Genomic DNA, 16656 nt, shown 5'->3' on the forward strand with positions numbered 1-16656 from the left:
GGCGGCGGTTGGAAGAAGAGCAAGCTGGAGGCGGCGGTTGGAAGAAGAGCAAGCTGGAGGCGGCGGTTGGAAGAAGAGCAAGCTGGAGGCGGCGGTTGGAAGAAGAGCAAGCTGGAGGCGGCGGTTGGAAGAAGAGCAAGCTGGAGGCGGCGGTTGGAAGAAGAACAAGCTGGAGGCAGTAGTCTGACAAAGATCAAACTGGAACCGGTAGCCAAAGAAAGAGCAAGCTGTATCAAGCGAGCTGATATATGGAAGAAGAACAATGCTGAAACTGGTACACAAAGGAAGAACAAGCTGTGGTGGGGCTGTGACATCATGCTAGATAACGCCAATTATAGTCTAAGTAAGTTACAACTGACTTGTAGTCATAAAAAAAAAATTTAGTTGTAATTTGATACACTCTCAGGATGGGGAAACAGATACAATCTAGGGAGCCGGCCTGCAGTGTGGATAAACTCCTGGGATGCCCGTCATAAATAAGACTATTTGCTATATTGTTGATTGCAAGAAAGCTTTGACAGTCCCAAATGAATATTTTCTAAGCAACCAAAAATGTCTCAAGCTTGTATATATGATATCCAGTTGTGAGGCTTCCTTTTTTTTCTTTATTTTTTAATTAAATCGGGGTTTTTTTTTCTTTTCTCACAGAAGATAAGTCATGACTCGACTGTTGAAGATTTACTTAAGCGACAATTCAGCATCAACAAAGATATCCGAAAACTCAAATCATTTTTAGTAAGTTTTTTCCTTTTTGTATAATTGCTTGGCTGAAATTCAAACCATTTTCTTGTGAAATGTTTATATTGTATATTTTTTTGTTGTCGGCCTTTAATAAGTCAATGGCAAAATATCCTCTTAATATTTTGGGAGATAGTTGTGATCTTCATGAAGAAGGATACAATGACGATTTCAGAGTTGAACTATTTAACTTTGACCGTAATTAATTAACGAAATATTAAAATAACTAAAACTTTTATCCAACAAGTTATTTTGTTAGATTTGTAAAGTTAGACCCAAATAACATTTAAGTTGACAAATCAGACTTTTTTTTAAATTTATTTATTTGCGGACGATTATCCTCAACTTTTATAGTTGCTGTTTTACAACGTTTCAGCCAACTATTCCTCTGGCCTTCATCCCATCCAGTCCTGTCGCAGTTAACAACCTGACAAAGGCCAGAGGTATAGTTGGCTGAAACATGAAACAATAACTATAAAAGATGAAGATAGTAGTCCGCAAATAAATAAATAGAATATACAAATTACTCATCTGAAAAGAATTCCAATAATTAAATAATATAAAATCAGATTTTTTTCTTATGAGTCAATTTTCATTTCTTATTAACATTATTGATGCATTTCTCTTTGCATATATGAAAAAAACAAAAATAAAAAAAATCTTTGATGTACATACTTGTGACAGAAAAAGATATATTGTGTACCAAAAATAATGTAGATTGATCAAGTAATTTTATTTTTATAAAGAAAATCATTTTTAATTTTAAGCAAATTTTTAATTTTCCCAATGCTCCTCCTCTCTCCATGTTAATGACTTTCTAAAATTTAGTTATCTCCCTTGTTCCTTCTGACTGTTTTCAAGATGGCATTGTGAGATAGTCGCTTGTAATTTAGCTATAAATTTGATTTTCTGGGTTTGTATTACTCTACACATAGATTAAAAAAAAAAAATTGTCAAAAAACATATATAACAAATAAATGTTATCAAAGGCAAGATAAGTTACTTTTCTACTTAACTGGATATTTTTTGGTGTTTTTATTTAATGTAACATGTTTATTCAGCTTGAAAAAGATACAGTGTTTACCGATGTATTGGAAAATATAAAATGGCGCTAAACTCTCTTCTGAACACGGTAAGTTTGGGAAAAGGAGTTAAAAATAAAAATGTATACAAAATACTGTTAGGAACTTGCTCAATGTATATTACCATGGCATAGGCTGACATATTCGGTGGGTTTATTACAGTATTTTGTATAGTTTTTTATTTTTAACTAATTTTCCCAAACTTACTGTGTTTAGCAGAGAGTTTGGTGCCATTTTAAATTTTCCACTACATCGGTAAACACTGTATGTTTTTTTCGAGCTGAATAAACATGTTACATTAAATAAAAACACTAAAAAAATATCCAGTTAGGAAAGTAACTTATCTTGCCTTTGATAACATTTATTTGTTATATATTTGTTTTTTGACAACTTTTTCGAATCTATGTGCATAGTAATACAAACCTCATTTTCTTATTCAAAAATAAAATTACTTGATCAATTTTTGTGATTTTAATGGGCAATATTTTCTTTCCTTCACAGATATGTACGTCATACAGATTTTTGTTTATTTTTTGTTTTTTCATAGGAGAGGGGGCATTCTAGATAAGTACCATGTTATTTTAGTACAATTTATTTTTTAAAAAAAATGATTTAGTCCATCCCGGATGACTGATAATATGAAACATTTTTAACTAATCACTGAAAATTAGAATTCTGTAACTCATATATTTACTTAAAGAATATAATAAGATTTGTCTCCCTTGCAACTAAAATTTTATTTCTCTTTTTCTATAAGTTTAAAAAGAATCTGTAAACAAATAAAACTATAACAAAGCCACTGACACCATGCAATGTTCAAGCCGTGGTGAAAGCATGATGTCACAAGAATAAACATCAAAATTTAAGGAAGAGAAAAAGGGGGGTATGTCTGTGCAAAAGAAACTCTTAACAAGATACAGGATTCGTCAAACCTCCAAACAATGTCAGACAACTGTGAACTTCAATTATGTGAATTACACAATGCATAATAGTTATTATTTTATTATTGGAATCCTTTTTGAAATGAGTAAATTTTTATTTAGTTGCTAGCAGTATTAATCGACCTTGGTCGGGGTTGATTTAATGCCATTTTTATGCTTATGAAGTGTAAGATGAAATAAATATATGAAAATATAAATTAAAAAAAAAAATCTCAATCGAAATGTATGAGAAGATTAAAAAAGAAAAGAGAGAATTTTAAATAAGTGTTTGTAAATCCATAAGTAATGTATAAGCAATGTGGCTTTATTGTTGTTATGAGGAATGTTTTGTTTTGATTAGTTCGTCAAAGAAAAAATCATTTTTGGTAAGTTAATGAATTTGTATTTGTATAAATAAATGTTATTTAAAGTGTTAAAGTCAAGTTAATGAAAAAAATGGAAGAACTATTTTTTTCCAATTAACAGAACAACAATAAGAAATTACGTCATCAAAAAAAAAAAAGAAAGAGAAAAAATGCTGTAATGATCGTCTGTGCGTGCGCTGTGAAGTGTGTAGTAGTAGTAGTAGTACGAACAATTCCATAACATAAATAACGGTGTCAGCATCGGTTTAGCTCATCGCTAAGCAACGACCTGGAAAAATGGCCGGTCATTTTCACTTGCATACGTACAATAATACATAGCGAATATCTTTTGCCGATACTTGTTGGAAACATTTCAATGCCAAAACCTAGCTTAAAACACTGCCAGACACATTAAGTACCTTTGTGTGAAATTTCATAAAAATCGGTCCAGCCGTTTTTTAGTCTAAAAGGAACGAATTCACACACACAGACAAAGTTGCATTTATATAATTGTAAAGATAAAGATTTACGAACTGTTATCTTCATCTTCATAGTTGTATTTTCGCAGTGTTTCGGCCAATTATACCTCTGACCTCCATCAGGTGGTTAACCGCAACAGGATAGGAATGCTGAATCTCTTAACTGTATCCTCAGTAATTACTGCCTTCTGTAGTTGTCGTCTCACCAAGTTTTGGCCAACTAATCCTATGGACGACCTTGGGTACGATTGAAACCTGGAACCGACAATGCTCACCCGGTACCATAGAGACTCAACGCCTCTATCAGACTCAGCATTCCTATCCCATCACGATTAACTACCTGACGAAGTTCAAAGGAATAGTTTGGCTGAAACGTCGTGAAACATGCAAGCCTGTCTTTGCTTTATCGTTATTTTCATGGCAAGTGCTCGTCTGCGCTCCAATCTATGGTTTTCCTTTGCCAAACTTTCACAAAAAACTTCCATTTAGCTGAAACCACTATCGATAATTTCCCCCATTCTTTGTCTGTGTCTAAACCTAAACGTAGATTCCATGAACAAAGCTTCTTTCTTAGAACTGCACGCCTGTGAGACACTCTTCCGTTTCTCTGCTTTCCAGCTGACTACAATATGGTTGCCTTCAAGTCCAACGTAAACAAGTTCTTAATGAGCCGTCTCCTTAAGTAATCTAATTTACAAAATTTCCACTACTAACGATTACTACGATATTGTCCCGTACACTCATTAGCCCTTATCCTCGAATGGCCTCTGAGCCTTGATAAGTGGTCATTCCTTTGAAAAAAACAAAAACAATTATGGAGATGAGGATAACAGTCCGCAAATAAATAAATAAACAGCAAAAATTAGCAACAAATAAAAGTCTACTTGTTCAAGCAGAAATGGTTGCATTCATTCATTTATGGACTGGCAAGACTTTGTACAATTCTAACAGAATCTCTTTCAGACGAACAAAACAACAGCCTGTTAGTAACCCCGCCTAGCAGAACAAAATTTATCGAGTCTCCCATTGAATTGATATTAGTTGTTCATTTTCAAATGTTAAACCAAATATGATGCTGCTGATGAACCATAATTTCTGTGTTTCATCTTTAATGAATCTAAATATTTTCTAATTGTCTTCATCATTTTGCAGATGCATCCCGTTTGCAGATTGAGCGAAAACCATCCCACGTTGCTTGTGTCTGATTTCATTGATTCTTTTAAACTTATTACCACCGACAGTAAATCTTCTCTGCTTCAAGGTAAGTTATCTTTCAACTCATCTTCCTCATCATGCCATATTCTCGTTGACAGAACTCGGATACGATATACGTTTTGCTCATTAGGATTGAGCCAGCCCCCAGCTACCAAGTTTTTTAGGTGATCCACGAGGCGCGACTTCATGTCAGACAAACTTCAAATGTCACCATTCATTGCGGCAAACATGTGCTTGACATGCAGGTTAAGGAAGGTATCTTGTAGTAGGTTGCTGGTACACCATTCCCTTGTCGCCTACCCGCCAGGCAAGTTTATTCAGAGGTGCATCTTCCCTAGTGAATTAAAACGGCATATTTAAAAAAAAAAAAAAAATCGATCTGTCGACTATCTTAACAAGCACCGATATTTCTTTATTTTTTTATTTTTTCCTTTCAATATAGAGATATATAGGGAAAGCACAAGCACCAAAAAAATGAAACACATTTTTAATGAATGCTATTTTCTGTTCAGAAAGCTCCACTCTCTGCACGTGGCTCATGATTGTAATAGATCTTCTGAAAGATGTTTTAAAAAAAAAAAAAAAAAATGTAGAAATAATCTGGAAAACTTATGCTGTGTACATCAATATGGTATCACATGGGTTGAACCAGCTTCCCCTGAAAGAAGGAACTATCTAGGGAATATCAAATTCTCAAGCGGTCTCCGGTTGCATATAGATCGTGACCAGGGGAGATGATGACGTTATGTACTTGCAGAAACATGTCAGCGTCTTTCCATATACAACACCTGGTATATCCAAATGGTCACCCATCTGGTAGCAATCAGGCTCAACATTATTTAACTTTGGTGATCTAACGGGAACCGGTGTGTCAATATGTATATGCTGTATATTATATGGTATGAATATGGCACAATCACGTTGACACACCAGACCTTGTCAGATCACTAAAGTTAAGCAATGATGAGCCTGGCCAATACCTGATGGGTGACCATTTGGGGAGGCTAGGCGCTGTATGTACTATGCCGAATTGTAGAAATTTCCAGGTTGGTATCGGGGGGTGGGGATGAATGATGATGATAGTGTAGTTGGAAAACTATAAAGAAGAGAGTTCCACAGGCGAGCAGTTCTAAGAAGTTCTTTGTCCATGGAATCTACATTTAGATTTTGGCGCAGTTAATGAGTCGGGGAAATTATTGGTAGTGGTTTCAGCTAGACAAGTGTTTTTCATAAAAGTTTGGCAAGACGGAACCATAGATTGGAGCTTAGATGAGCATTTACCATAAAAATAATGATAAAGCAGAGACAGGCCTGCAACGTGTCTTCTGTAGGGAAAGATGTTGCAGGGAAGAGAAAAGGCTACTAGGCTACAAAGTCGGTTCTCAATTCTGTTAAGCCAGGATAAGGTGTTTCTAGCAGCTCCTGCCCAGATGTTGCAACATTACTCTATCCTTGGATGTACTTGGTTCTTATACAGGTAGAGGATTGCATCAGCAGTGAGATATCTACTGGAGTGGTATAATGATCCCACCATTTATCCAGCAACTTTTTGAAAAGTAGAATGATCCCATCATTTTTCAGCAACCTTTTTGAATAGTAAAATGATCCCACTATTTTTGTCAACAACCTATTTTGGAATACAATATTTTCTTTTCATCACAGGTACATACATCATACAGATATTTAAAAAAAAATTGTTTATTTAATGTAGGAGGAATTTCAGACAATCACCTTTTTGTTTTGTTTTGTTTTTTTTTAAATCTATTTTTTTGTTAAATGAATAATTTCCAAACTATTCTTATTATTTTTTTGTAAATGTTTATGCCTTATCTAAGTTTATCTCTTAATTCAAAAGTGACAAATCAAATTATTTAATCGCTTTTTTTACATTCTTTAATGATTATAATTTTGTGATCGTTTTTATACCAGTGTTTCAGCCGTTTCACTCTCCAGCCTTCTTTAAGGGGTCCTGGATATGACCTTAAACTATATCCAATAGTCAAGCCCCAGCTTGCGAGCTTTGAGGAGTGTGGAGCCACCCTTTAATTGCCATTGCTCCCAGGTCTACTGTGGTAATACTTGTTAGGGTCCCAACTATGGGTTAAATATGGGTTATTCTATTAAAAAAATTCTTCAAAATCACTGGATTCGACATTAAATAACTTGAAAAGGGTTGATATGCTGTAAAACAAAAACAACCAACTAAACCTTCTTTAAGTATTTTGTGCCAAACTTATAAATTGTTATTGAATTTTGAACCAAACCCTTTTTTAGAGTCCTGGGAATACAAAGTTCACATTTCATTCTCCAGTGTAGTGATGGGACTATTCCAATATTTTTTCTAAATTCTGATACAATTATTGATTCTTTTCTAAATTCCTAATTCGGATATTTTTCCTGATTCCAATATTTTTCTTGATTCCCATATTTTTCATGATTTCAATAAAATTACCAATTCTTTTCTAGATTTCCAATTTCAATTTTTTTTTAAATTTGTAAATTTTTAGTTTTTTTTTTTTTTTCTTTTTAAACTTTCGAATACCATAAAATCCTGTGTAGTGTATGTATATATTTTTGTAAAACTGAAATATATTGGGGGAGAGAGTGGTGTGTAAATTACACAAGTAAATTTTTACAATTATTACAATTGTTTTACTCTTTTTTTTTTTTTTTTTTTTATTACATTTTCACCCCAAACAAGGCACATTGTCACTTTGGTGTAGGGGGCTACTATCAGGGGCTGCAACTACTGGGGCACTATGTTGGGATTTGGGCAGCAAGATGTTGGTTCACGTTACACTTGAACTTCTGCATGTCAGTACAGTTAGGGAAACAGGGACCTGGAATGGAATTCCAGAGTCTAGCGGTTATGGGGAGGAAATTACTGGAGTAGAAAGATCTTTTACATCTAGGAATCTCTACTGTGTGGGGGTGGGATTTAGCTGCCAGTCGGGTTTAGCATCACTAAATGTCTATCATTTTTTTTTTTTTTCATGTTTATTATTAGTACCAGCAATGGGTAATTAAGTTCTAAACAAAAAAAAATAAATAAATATAAAGAATCATTTTCCATGGAATCGGATATTTAGCTGGAATTTTTCTGATACTAATTTAAATTTTTTTTTTTTTTTTTTTTTTTATATCGATTAATCACCACAACACTATTTCAATGTAATGTGAACAATGTATCCCCAGGGCTCCATTGAAGGGTTATTGAGCCTTAAGAAAACTAATTGCCTATCACTGTTTTCTGTTTTAGGATTGTCCATTCTTGAAATCTGTCTTATAATTGCTATGAAACATTTGACAGAGATTTATGATGGTGAACCGTTTAATTTTGAGATTGTTTATTCAGGTGAGTTTTTTTTTAGTTTTTTGCAGGCGAATGTTTGTTTTGCTTTTTGCAGGTGAATGTTTGTTTTGCTTTTTGCAGGTGAATGTTTTGGGTTTTTTTCTACTATAATAATTACCGCTATCAAAAACAATAATTTTTCCAATTTTAAATAATTTTTAATCGAAAATTATTTAAAATCTTTCAATATTGTCATCGTGAATATGAACCATGCACACTCACCTGCATATGATCATCTCTGTCTGCTGGGCCAAAGCTGTCAATCCAGTCAGCGCGGCAGTGAAGAATCCTCATACCAAGCAAAATCAGAAGTCCAGTTTATAAACCAACAAGCAGAGACACCCGGCATTGCCCGGTCGTAAAATGTGCTTAAATATGATGTAGATTTCATATTTATTATTATAAAGACAGTTATTTCATATTATATTGTACCCAATATATAGTCATGATTTCAGAAAAAAAAAATGATTTGTGTGCCATCAGTTAGAACCACAACCAAAATATAACAAAACAGTTTCATGGTTGAAACTATGTCCACAAGTTAAACAAAGACTGAAAGTTATTTGTACTCAATATGGTTGGACTGTGAGAAGGAGTGTGGATTTTATTGAATACAAGCTGGTTTCCATGACAACAATGTTTTTGATAGGCAAAATGCAAGCAAGGGCGGTTGGACAGTCTACTATTTTATTATCATATAGATAATAGGTATTTATTATTTCTTTGAATTTACAAATGGTAATCTCGTCTGCTTATGCGAATAACAGACTTCAGACATTGAATTTTTGCTTGAGATAAAAGATTTGTTACGGAAACATAAACCTCGTTAACAAATCTCTTACTGAGAGCCCTAAAGGACCCAATTGACTCGCAGAGATACAGGAACCAAACTGCTCAGTAATTCTGCTCCAAAACAACTGCTCCTCAAACATTCAACTTCCCACTCTTCTTTCCCCTCTTCTGCAGAGAGTGGGCGAGGGTGCTATAACTACGTCTCTTTCTATTTCCCTGAGATCTCTTCACACTTTGTTTCTGGCCCTTTGATAGCGGTAATTGTCCAGCGACCTAGAGGAGACATTCAACTAGTCTCTGGACATTGAGAAGCACTGAGGCGAAGTTTGAAAATAAAATGTGAAAAAAACATGAACCGTTCGGCCAGCCAGAATGAGTTACTGAAAGATGTTTGAATTTATTTAAGTAACAACCAAATTGACAGGTGCCCGCATGGAAGTCGTAGAGCGTTACGACATCGACGTAAGCATTAGCTATTCAGCAAATGAGGTCAGTGACCAGGTTTGTTTGTTATAAGCGAAGTAAAAAAAGAAAACATAAAAACGAATGGGGGAGGGGTAATCAAGCGGGGGAGGGGTAATCAAAACAGCGAAAAAAAAAAAAACTAACATAAGGCAAACGAACGATGCTAAATGTAAAAATCGAAAAAGAAAACAGAAAAACGAACGTTAAAACCAAAAAATAAAAAAAATGTGAAAAATGGTTTAAATAAGCCTGTTTCGATATTAAAATTTAAAAAATCGGTGGGTACCCGGGTGTTTTTGGGTGTCGCTAAGAATAAGCGAAGTAAAAAAAAAAAAAAAAAAACGAATGTTACATGAAAAATGGCTTAAATAACACTGGTTCAATATTTAAATTTAAAAAATCGAAAAAAAAAACAAAAAGACATCTCACACCACGATTCAAACCCAAAACGTTTAGATAACGAACCAACGCGCTAATCAACTGAGTTAACATGACATACATGAAATTTAGTCAGTTCTTCAACTATTTAAAGTAAATCAGGTCATGACGTCATCTGACGCATGCATAGAACCGGTCGTCACGAGGGGACAGTTTTTATTTTTTGGACTATATTACAATATTTTTCCAAAATTTTCTGTGTATGTCTATTTAGCAGTTTTGCATGGTGCTGAACTCAAATTTAAATATATAAGGGCTTATGGATTTTTGGGCGTGTGTGGCAAATGATGGATTTAGTCCTTTGTTTTTTGCATGGTGCAGAACTCATATGTTTACAGCCTAAAATTGCATTGTTTTTTTATTTCCACCAGGATTTGACGTCCCCTGGGGACTTTTGGGGCTAAATGGAGGGGAGGGGGTGTTACACATAAAGATCCCCTTTTCTTGTAAGTAAGAAAAACATTAAATAAGTAAAAATGAGATAGGATAGACTGAGAATTGAACTTGGTAGTCTAGGTTCAGAAATAAGTTCTGAAATGAATTCGGAAAATGGAATGTAGAATTATCCATTGTTTAGTTTTCACATAAAATAGTTTAGATATATGGTTTGAAAGGAATTTAATTATTCAATTCTTTAAATGAAAATTGAATTAAAACAAGGTCAGTTAAGAGAACGAACAATAGCAAATTTAAATATGTTGGAAAATAAGTCAGGTCGAAAATAGGTTAGAAGAAATGGGTTGGACACGTGCGAACCATGCATGTGAGGATCGCGCATGTTCAGGCCACGGGATCGATCGAGCACGTTTTTGGCTATGCGATGACGTCATGGCTGAGAAATGAATTCTCAATATAGTTGCTAGTTTTAGGAGACAGAAGGAGGCAGAGTCAGAGAGACAGATAGGAGACAACTGACAGTGGTCAGAAGGCAGGCATCCCTCTTCGGAAGCGAAGGGTTAGAAAGTTGTAATCATGTAGTGACTTTGAATTTCTGGATGTCATCAATCATTGACCGGTCGAATGAATAAATGAACATCATCATAATTTTGTAACTGCGTCTTCGTGTTGGTCATTCTTCAACAATTAAAGGTAATGTGAAACATTTATACGAACATTGTGTCCACTCATCGTTATTAATGAACATTGTGTATAACTCATCTTAAGAAATGTGTCTCCTCTTTTGTGTTATAAGAACTGTCTATTACCTGGTACCCTCCTCTCTCTAATATATGTGATAAAGGAACTGATAACTCTTTCCCCTCTCTAATATCTGAGTTAAAAGAAGAAACATCTAAAGAACTGTAAAAAGTACAAATGTCTCTTCTCTCCTCCTCTCGCTGTTATATACATGTCCGCCGTATCTCTCACCAATATGAATGTCCCCAAGATGTATATTTAAAAAGACCCCACCTATGTAACAGAGGGTGCTGAACTTAGTCATTTTTTTTGTGCCTCGTTCACTGTGCACTCACAGGAGACCATGCATACTTCACTTGTTTTTAGTATCATTCAACTCGCGTGCACGAGTAGAACACGTGCTGCACACGTTTACATCCATTTCTTCTATTTACCTTTTCTCATGTCTGACAGTTTTTTTGTTTTTTTTTAAACTGGATTGTCAAACACAATTCCTTATATTTATTTATTTCCAATTTTCTAATTTGTCTTTTTTATTAAAATTGGAGATATATTTCTCTCTTTCGATTTTCCAATTGTTATTATATTTTTTAAATGGCAAAATCAACAATGTTTTTTGTTATTGTTGTAAAAAAACAAATTTATTTCAGTGATTCAGAAGAATAGGCGACTCTAGTCCGCAGCAAATAGTGTCAGCTGAAAAATTTGTATCATACTTAATTATTTTTTTGCATGAAATAATAAATAAAATGTTACTGTTTCATTGTTTTGAATTTGTTTTCAGTATATATATTATTTTTTATTTGAATCCTTTGCGATGAGTAATTTGTATTTATTTTATTTATTTGTGGACTGTCATCCTCATCTTTATAGCTATTATTGTTTCACCACGTTTCAACCAACTCATTCTCTGGCCTTCTTCAGGTGATTAACTGCGACGGGATAGGAATGCTGAGTCTTGTATTCCCAGTAATTACTGCCTTCCATAGTTGTTGTCTCACTACATTTTGGCCAATTAATCCTCTGGCTTGCTTTGGGTAGGATTGAAACCACTATCTTCAGACAATGCTCACCTGAAACTGTATAGGTTCAATGCCTCTATCCACTGCGCCACGAACCCTGGAGGGCGATCAAAGTACGATTGTATATATAATACCGTTCAGTACAGAGTTGACAAAAGAAGATCAGATAAGAAGAAAAATTGGATTTATAAGACAAAAAATTTAATCTTGGTTGCCCTTCGGGGTTCGTGGCGCAATGGATAGAGTCATTGAATCTCTGGTTCTAGGTGACCATTGTCTGAAGATAATGGTTTCAATCCTACTTAAAGCAGGCCAAAGGTTTAGTTGGCCAAAAAGACAACAACTATGAAAGGCGATTTTTTTTTTTTTTTTTTTTTTTACACAGGCATCGCCACATTATCAAGGCCAAGAGGCCACTCAAGGATAAGGGTTAAAGAGTGTACAGTAGAAATTGGACAATATAGTAATCGATAGTAATGAAAATTCGGTAAATTTGATAACTTATATGGAACGGCTCATCAAGAACTTATTTACGTTAGACTTAAACACAGCCATATTGTAGTCAGCCGGAGAGCAGGAAAATGGAAGACAATTCCACAGGCGTGCAGTTCTAAGAAAGAAGCTTTGTTCATGGAATCTACGTTTAGGTTTAGGCACAGATAAAGATTGGGGGGAATTATTGATAGTGTTTTCAGCTAGACGAGTGTTTCTTGTGAAAGTTTGACGAGGGGGGACCATAGACTGAAGCTCAGTCGAACACTTTCCATGAAAAAAAAACGATACATCAGAGACAAACTCGCAACATCTCTTCTGAAATATATTTTCGATTAGTTTATATTTTTTAATAGAAAAACAATTTTTTCTGAATTACCAGTTTTTCTCTTGTTCCTTTCCCAGTAAAGAGCACAAGTTTAAAGATGTCTTCTATTGTTGTTATATTTATTAAATTACTACGCCAAGTTACTTAATTAGTCCATACATGACCACATCACCTCAATCTAATAAACTCTCTGCTGAAAGAAATAGATCCAAAATATTTGCCAAAGATTTAACGTTTTAATTTATTTATTGCGGACTATTATCCTCCTCTTTCGGGGCCCGTAGCACAGTGGATAGAGACGTTGAATCCCTACGGTTCCAGGTGAGAATTGTCAGAAGATAGCGGTTTCAATCGTACCCAAAGCCGGCCAGAGGCTTACTTGGCCAAGACGTGGTAAGACGACAACAACTAAGAAAGGCAGTAATTGCTGAGAATGCTGTTAGGAGATTCGGAGTTCCCATCCTGTTGCGGTTACCACCTGATGAAGGCCAGAGGAATAGTTGGACGAAACGTCGTGGAACAACATCTAAGAAAGGTGAGGATAATAGTCCGCAATAATATAAATTAATAAATAATACTCATCTCAATAATGAAATCCAATTAAATAATGGATTTAACATTTAAAAAACTTTTTCGTTTCTTCAATTTTGAATGTATTTCAATTTGCTTTCCAGAATATCTTTTTTTTTTTAACATTTTTTTTTTATCATTTTATCATTTATCATTTTTATTTATATTTATTTTATATTTATATTTTATTTTTATATTTATTTTTATTATTATTTATCATTTATCATTTTTTATTTATCATTTTATCATTTTTTTAACATTTTTTTTTTAACATTTAAAAAACTTTTTCTTTTCTTCAATTTTGAATGTATTTCAATTTGCTTTCCAGAATATCTTCGTTTTGCCAGAAATCGCTCATCAATGCAAATATTCAATAAATCGGTTGTTTTAAAGGTAAGTCATATGTATGACTTTTCTTTTATCTACATAAATAAAGAAGAAAATCTCTTGATTCTTTTCTATGGCACTGATGCGTATGTGATACTATCAACGTTCTCCTCCCCTGATTGTTAGGAAGTTAAAAAAAAAAAAAAAGGAGAGAGAGAAAATATAATTTAAAAAAAAAAACAGGAAATAGGTCTATCAGCAGAACAAAAGTACATGAAGTTGTTCACAAAGGAACACAAAAGTAAGCTGGATAGGATTGTTAATCAAAGTGTGGTGGACAAAAGACTGGACATAAAGGGAGATATGCTTGTTACTTTAGTGGCAGGTGCTCGACTGAGCTTCAGTCTATGAAACATTCACAGCAAGCACTCATCTATCTATTCTATATTTGTGCTTTAAACTAAATGAACATTCCATGAGCAAAGTTTCTTTCATAGAACTGTCTGTCTGTGGAACATAATACCATGGAATTGCTTCCCAGCTGAATATAACATGATCATTTTCAAGTCCAATGTAAACAAGTTCTTGTTAAGCAGTCCTTTTAAATAATCAACCCCTACTCCATTTCCGCCATTGCTGATCATTACTATGATGTCTCACCAGACACCTGATTAACACTTAGCCTTGAGTGTCCTTTATGACTCCCATAGTAAAAACAAAAATTTGGTACTTGTACGGATTAGTGATGTTTTAAACCAACGCATTTCAGGTGAAAACATTATTACCTACTTAAGTGGCATATCAAAATTAGTATCAATTACAAAACGTAGTCCAGTAGAAAAATAATTAAAAGTAAATGTAAAATTTATTGAGTTTATTGATTTTTAGAAATTTATGTTTTTATGTTCTCAAGATCCAAGGGAGATAACTGCAAGCGATCATTTTAACTAAATATAATTGCGCTGTTTTCAAACAGTCAGAATATAATCGTGGATGGCTCTTTGTTAAAAATACAGCTAGTACATCTACTTGATCATTTTCCATAATTTTCGGGATTTATACTTAATTCGACATGACATGTAAGGATGTAATAATGTTTTCACCTGAAATGTGATATTTTTATTTGGCAATTTATGGGCTTTTTAACTTTGGAATCTGTGTCAAATTAGCAAACACGTGTCAGCCATTTTCTTAAATCTACAAATAGATTTAAGAAAATAATTAATGTGTGTATTCTGTCACCACACTTTTGTGATACTACTGACGATGCCCCCCCCCCACTCTTGCCCCCAAGTGTTAGGAAGAAAAAAGGAAAATGTACGACGAAAGAAAAAAAAAAAAAGAAAGAAGTTTATAAGCATAACAAAATAAATAGGATTTATCAACAAAACAGTGGAGAGGAAATTGTTCACCAAGGTAGACAAAAGAAAGCTGAAGTAGGGTTGTAATCCTGATGTGTCAGATGACAGGAACAAGACGACTAAATACATTTTTAGAGTTAGTTTTAAGAGTGACTGGGTTTTATGACTGTTGGGAGCAGTTTTCGATGATCGATAACAGTCCAGTTGAGAACAGTGTCTGGTTGAGACTTCTGAGTCGGACATGGCTTGGATCAGGTCAGGTGAGCTCTGGGAGATCGAGATGAGCTAACATCAACTGACGGACATGACTTCAACAGAAAAACTAAGATATGAACTTGTATTGTTTGGATTCGTCGGATTACTGTCCTCATCTTGAGTGTTATTTTAGGGATCTTTACTGTGTAGGACTGGGATTAGCTGCTTGTTATGTTTGTTGAGGTATTTAAGTTGAAATGATACAAGGGCTTGAAGTTTGTTGGAGCACCTTCCATTAAAATACTTGTAAAACAGGCAGAGGGATGCAGCATTTCATCGATGAGATAAAGGTTAAAGCCTAGCTGACAATGCAGAACCTATTAGGTTGGCGATTCTCTTTTGAACCCTGTCTAAAAGTGACAGACTAGTAGCAAATGCACCAGCTCAAATGTGACAACAATACTCCACACGGGCAAATGGTGGCCTTGTAGAGATACAGGATACTCTCAAACGTAAGTACCTTTCTAGCATGGTAGAGAGAGCCCACCTTCTTTGCAACAGCCTTGGCAATACCCTCAATATATCTGTTCCAGTTCATGTTACTTGTTATGTTAAGCCGAGGAGTTTGAACAAAGTACTTTCAGGTAATGTATCATTAACCATGGCTATCAGCGATTGAGAAGTTATTAAAGGAAAGAAGTTTAGTCTTAGCAGCATTGAATGTTACTATCCACTTTTGTCCCCATTCCACTAAAGACTGGAGGTTTTCCTCTAGGGTTTTTGCCATTGCTTTATTTTTTTTTTTTCAAAACCTTATTTGAATGTTTGAAATCTGAAAAGTTTGAATAATCGTTTTGTTTTTTTACCTGCTCTGTTTTGTTTTTTTTTTTCAATTAATTTTTGATTTTGTTTTGTGTCTCAGGCTTTTGAACACTTACAAGCTTTGGAGTTGGTGAAACCGCTTGATGGGACGAGCACGCGAACCCAAAAGGAATATCGACCCGTCATCTTACTTGTTCATCCAATCCAATTAAAGGAAGTGCTACAAAAGTATCCATCTTGCCCGACGGAAATCAAACATTGGGCGATTAGCTCGTTTGCGTGATTCGCATGTAATTCATTTGTAAAGATAATTGTTCTTTTTATATTTTGTAATAAAGAGTTTATAAAAATCAAGTCTTAAGTTTTTACTACTGATGTTTGTGTGTGTGTGTTAAGACAATTAATCGGAATCAAGAAACTTGGAACTTTTTAAGGTATCAAAATCAAAAACGACTCTTGTGATTGTTTATTATTTGGTTTGTTTTTGTTTAAAACTTAATTTTCCATTTCTGTTACTAAAGATAAAATGGTAAATGTGTATTGCTTTTGAATTACA

At 34.3% G+C, this 16656-nt stretch overlaps 1 protein-coding gene across 4 annotated transcripts in view; it reads left to right on the plus strand.

Annotated features, from left to right (window-relative positions):
- Positions 1-16450, plus strand: part of LOC145258212 (origin recognition complex subunit 4-like) — a 68039-nt gene extending 51589 nt beyond the window's left edge. For all 4 annotated transcript variants that reach the window (XM_080116151.1, XM_080116154.1, XM_080116152.1 and 1 more), the window contains exons 9-13: positions 649-735; positions 4737-4845; positions 8059-8154; positions 13724-13788; positions 16201-16450. In XM_080116151.1, coding sequence (XP_079972277.1) covers positions 649-735; positions 4737-4845; positions 8059-8154; positions 13724-13788; positions 16201-16383 — 540 coding nt within the window. In that variant the 3' untranslated portion in view covers positions 16384-16450. The remainder of the gene's footprint in view (positions 1-648; positions 736-4736; positions 4846-8058; positions 8155-13723; positions 13789-16200) is intronic.
- The last annotated feature ends 206 nt before the right edge of the window (positions 16451-16656 follow it).

The sequence above is a fragment of the Euprymna scolopes genome, chromosome 33 (genome assembly GCF_053919585.1).
Source record: "Euprymna scolopes isolate OS-2025 chromosome 33, ASM5391958v1, whole genome shotgun sequence".
In the NCBI taxonomy this organism is placed as follows: Eukaryota; Metazoa; Mollusca; class Cephalopoda; order Sepiida; family Sepiolidae; genus Euprymna; species Euprymna scolopes.